General features: G+C 40.0%; 1 protein-coding gene across 1 annotated transcript; it reads right to left on the bottom strand.

The window, feature by feature from the left end:
• Positions 1–1,678: 1,678 nt before the first annotated feature.
• LOC112876724 (WAT1-related protein At5g64700-like) lies at positions 1,679–4,111 on the bottom strand. The gene is made up of 6 exons (XM_025940892.1): positions 3,840–4,111; positions 3,688–3,750; positions 3,324–3,440; positions 2,397–2,802; positions 2,122–2,273; positions 1,679–2,031 (listed from the first exon to the last, which is right to left on the bottom strand). The coding sequence occupies exons 1-6, from the start codon at positions 4,010–4,012 to the stop codon at positions 1,830–1,832; spliced, it is 1,113 nt and encodes a 370-aa protein (XP_025796677.1). The 5' UTR covers positions 4,013–4,111; the 3' UTR covers positions 1,679–1,829.
• Positions 4,112–5,095: the final 984 nt, after the last annotated feature.

Raw genomic sequence — 5,095 nt, 5'->3', positions numbered from 1 at the left:
CTCAGCGATGGTGCCAATAAGGCAATAAAGGAACACTGATCTCCTATGCGTTTAATCTGAGTTGCTCGTCTTCTTCCTGTAAGATTATTTATCAATAATCTATAAATGGCCAATGTAGGATAATTCTAATATTATAGTTTCAGTATGATGGTTACTAAATATAATTGTATTAGAATTATGGGTTTTAATTCCCTCTTCTCTTCCTTAATTAAATCACTTATGTATGTGTGTACGAGTGTTGCATGGCATGGGTGTTAACACATGAACATGTATTAGTGCTAATTGGCCGGTGCATTAACATGGCACATGGAAATTGCTCGGTTGGTGGTTGCATGTTGGCCAACAGCAAATGGACGCTTGTGCGCAGACGTGACTGTTCGCTTGGCAGGATGCCTGTTCACTGGCATGCCTCTTCAGGGAACAGGCAAGACGTCCCTTCGCCATGAATCGTCACGCCTTCTGGCTGAATATAAGGGAAAGAACAGTTCATTGTTTCGGTGACAGACACAACACACAGCGTACACATTTCACTTCTCGGCTCCATCAAGAGAGAACATGATAGCATAAGGCAAAGTTAAGAAGAAAGACTGCAGGGAAGGTTGCAATATGGAGCAAGGTGCGTTTGTATATTATGGTGAAATTTCCATGCTAGTTGAATTATATTGTGCCGCAAAGATCCGCATTATCGTGATTATTTTCTTACACTTCCTCCCGTCGATTCTACGATGGTTTGTGTTTCTGTCCAACAAGTTACCTACGCATGGTGGTTGATCCATCCGAAAATGCAGAGCGCCGAGTCATGCATGCATTTGATTTCGCGGCTACCTTTTGTCAGGATCAGTGCCGTACGAAACTGAAAAGGTAGCTAAGCTGTTGGCATCTCGCTGATCATGGCAGTTTTCGTTCCAGTCTGTGGTGGAACGAATCCAAGTTGTTTCTATTTGCCGCACAAGCTTTCGGTGGAAACATTTTCCCTAGGTCTACACCTTTTTCATCAAACCTCCCGGTCTGGCCAGTGGAGCCTTTATGAGGAGTACGGCAGGCCTAATTTTGATAAAAAATAGTTTCAAATTTTTCAAAGATTCATTAGATTTACAACTATCAATGGTGCTCAACTATTTATTGATTGCAAAACTTATCATGCAATATTAACTGGTCAATTGATAAGCACAATATCCTTTCAATTGTATTTTTCCAATTTCTTGTTGGATTTATGATGGTCTATACTCAAGTGTTGTTTGTATTCTTTTATCATATTAGTGTATCATATCATCAAATAATTTTTATTAGTTTTCTTCAATTCTAAATTTAAGAATTAATGCTTCGCTTACAATTATTATGGTCCAGAGACAATTGATTCGAATATTGCCTTCAAATTGAATACAAAAATCCTGCTTAATCGGTGACATATATGAAGAGTTGTAAGTTTTTTCGATATTAACTTAGGACATTCAATATTTATTAATTTGATGTAAATATAAGCCTTTTGTTTATTATATTTTAAACAAGTGCCTGTGGCACGTACCCCAAGAAGAGACTTCGTTATTTTTTATGGTAGTTAATGAAATGATGCCTATGCATTTGGGAGGCTTCCCTTGGGTGTGTTAACAACTGCCTAATATATGCCTTGATTGGTTGGTGAGAAGGTGTCTTAACCGGGAGACATCTATCCACAACATTAACATCCAACCTTTCCCTGTCGTCTATATTTAAATTTCTGCATTTAAGCACCTGTTAATTATTGTAAACTTAATGCAACAATTTTAGTGACTTAGAAGTAATTTGTAACAACAACAACGACATAAATGATTTGGGGGTATATTTTTTTATCACACTACTTCGACAGCTGACATTGAGGTTGCTTTCTCTTGTCCTTTCTTGCCAAGCTCCGTCGCTTGAGGACTCTTATGTTCTTGTCCATCTTGTACACCATTGACAGTGTTGGCCGTACACTCAAAAAACTTGCACTCCCTACTTTTACCCCATAAGACGCTATAAAGGCCGCAAACCAATAGGAGTCCACCCACGATGCTGCCAATAAGAAGAAAAGGGAGAAGATTAGCTGTGTTCAACATAATTCAACGCGACTCATTTGCTCTTTTAGCAATATAATTTACTTACCTGCCGAGGTGAACAATCTCTCCAAGGAAGGAGGAGGAACAGAATATTGTCAAAACAAAGCAGAGTGGGTTCCACACGGCAATGAAGACTGGGCCTTTTATCTGCACGCACCATGCTTGCAGGTAGTAGGAAATTCCAGTTACCACAAACCCCTGTCGGAACCATTTGATTGATCCATGCATAAATCAAAATATAGCAGTCACGCATTAGCTACTCTTTTTGCAACTCAACAATTATTTAGATAATATATATTCGAGCAAGTAAATCATCATTACGGTGTAAGCAACAGCGAGCAAGCTGATGTCAAAATGGAGCTTCCACTTTGTGAAATCCCGCTCAGCAACAGCTGCGACAACGAATGACTGCACCATACTAAGCACACACTGCACTGTTGTTATGAGCATCTTGTTGGGATACTCCTTGAGCAGCACGGCCTGCCAAACCATCCATAGGGACCATGTCACGTTGGACAGAACCATAAGAAACGTGCCGATTACCCATGTTCCGTGACTTGGAGCTTTTGAGGCATGGGCAGTGCGGGCGCGAAAGGCACGATGATGGTTGATAGGACTGAACGACGGCCCGGTGTAGAAGGCGATGGTCAAGGCACCGGCCAGGCAGAGTGCTACACCGATCACCTTGGCTATGCCTGAGGAGCTCCTAAACTTCACCACCTCCATCCTGCCATACCATTGCATGTGAAGCAATTAACAATCTAAGAAACAATTATATTCTTGAATCTGGTCGGATCGATCGTGATCTTAGTATAAACAGCAGAATCTAACTGATCATTCGTATATCTTGCGTATTGAATCTGCATCTTCTTGCGCAATTGTTTTTCTTACTGCGTGGTTTTGGAAGTGAAGTGAGATGGGATTATTAACGTCTTTGATTTGCTAATTGGGTTGGATTACGAATCTGTAACAACTAGCAAGGTGGTGGGTTAGGGACAAAACGAACAAGATTCTTAACCTTGTTGATCCTCTGGATATGGTGAAAGATGACCAACGATTCTTCATCTTTTTATTAAAATCTATGTGGAATACTTGGGCTGTCTTTACAGCTTGTTCGGTTTGAAGGGGACTGGAGATATATAATTGAAGGGGAGTGGGATAGATGAATGTTTTAGTTTTATTAAAGAAGATTCTATCTAGTGCTCAAGTTGAGGTACACTTGATTGGTGGTGCATATAGCGGTGATACCTCAAGAGCAGTGCCAGGCAGAAGGTGATCACAGGGGTGGAGTTGCTTGTTGCAGAGGCTACAGTCGCTGATGTGAGCGTCACACTTGCATTGCTGAGATTCAGGCCTAATGTGCTCCTGGCAAATTACAAAGCGATATAAATATATATAGTATCATATCGTGATTTCGCTACGATGTGCACATTTAGCTCTAGAAGTATAAACTACATGGCATCTCATGCAAACTAAGACCAGATCTTGATAATGTCGTGCAAACAGAAACAGCCGTATGCAAGGCATGCAAATGCACCCATCATTCCTTGTTCACCGAAGGAGCCACCGATTGACTAATCACAATATGAAGATGGAAAAATAGCATGCATACCCAATTAAGGCGAGGAAAAACAGCTTCAGGAGCAACCCAAGGGGCAACGATTGCACATTTTTCCTGAAAATCGATAGATTGAGAACTAAACTAGTTCATCTGCTCGCCCAAGAATATGTCAGAGGATGGATAATTGCGAGCTACTGATGTACCTTTCGAGAACAAGTGCAATAGGCACCAGGAGAAGTGATGCAGCAGCCTGGCGGTAGAAGACGAAGACAAAGCTGTTCATTCCTTGGTTGAACGCAGCCTTGGATATCACATACATGCCAGTGTAGATGGCTACTATGACAATGGCGAGTATATACGGCTTCTTCGTGTCCATCTCAGATTGATGGTCTTCAATGAATGGAGAATGGATCTATCTAGATCCTAGAGGTCAAGCACCCGCGTTGTCCGTTGATGTATATGTCTGTATGCCAGCTGCAAGTTGAAACAAATAGGTGAAGAGTGTCGATCATGACCCGTGCGTTCAGGTTATATAGTATTTTCCTATAGATAGAGGAAGAATGCAGAGAGTTGCCTAGAGAGATATATAACCTGGGTGTTAATGCGCAGAAAGAATATTGTGTGTGCATCTATCTGATGACCAGTAGCTGCTTGCTTGTAACCTTCCTAGCTTGTTTCACAAAAGGAGAAAAGCTATAAGTAAAGGAGAATCGCCTCCGAAGATACATAAATATATAGTGGAGTCTGAATCATTCATGCGTAAAGGATTCATGGGTCACATTTATTTTGATCTACATATCAACAATATGGCGCCCGAGGATTGGACCCAGATAACAAAAGTAACATTAAATTTTTCACAAGTGGGATAGTGGTACATATATAGCATTCCTATGTGCGTGCGGTGTCATCTCCACGAGACCATATTAGGTTGGAAACTTACGACAAGCTGTATTGAATTTCCTTTGACATTTTCTATAATCATGCAAGCCCATTTGTGACCCATAATCAAAGGCACACTTTTCACAAAGAAAGTGATTAGTATGCAATATGAGAAACTAAACAGAACTTACCACTACTAAGTTATATCGGAAGGTGCAAATGCACAAAAATGGTTAAAAAGTGTAGGAAAAGAAATGGATGCGTTCCAAATACCACTTTTAACATCACAAATTAGGATGTTCAAATTAAATTGACGCCAAAAATCTTTGATGTGAAGTTGTGCAATTAGATTAACTTTAGATTTTTGGAATTTTTTGAGCATTTATTTGCAGTTAATTCTTTGATTATATTGGTTGGAATATTGACCTAATTTAAATTGGGAATAAATTTGACAATTAAATGAGACATGATAGGAAAAGGAACAGAAACATCAGCGTAGGATTGGTTTCTAACGAGAACATCACTCAATTGCATACAAACAACATTTCTTATATGGATATACAAGGACCGATCACTAAAA

This window comes from Panicum hallii, chromosome 9 (genome assembly GCF_002211085.1).
Source record: "Panicum hallii strain FIL2 chromosome 9, PHallii_v3.1, whole genome shotgun sequence".
In the NCBI taxonomy this organism is placed as follows: domain Eukaryota; kingdom Viridiplantae; phylum Streptophyta; class Magnoliopsida; order Poales; family Poaceae; genus Panicum; species Panicum hallii.
The sequence above is the reverse complement of the archived record's forward strand: the minus strand, read 5'-3'. Positions and strand labels throughout refer to the sequence as shown.

Bases quoted from the DNA above. Each gene is read 5' to 3' on its own strand.
- LOC112876724 (XM_025940892.1), bottom strand. From the start codon at position 4,012: ATGGACACGAAGAAGCCGTATATACTCGCCATTGTCATAGTAGCCATC. The intron at 3,441-3,687 runs GTATGCATGCTA...GTAATTTGCCAG, and splicing joins TTTTTCCTCGCCTTAATTGG to GAGCACATTAGGCCTGAATC. The intron at 2,274-2,396 runs GTAATGATGATT...TGGTTCCGACAG, and splicing joins TGCTCGCTGTTGCTTACACC to GGGTTTGTGGTAACTGGAAT.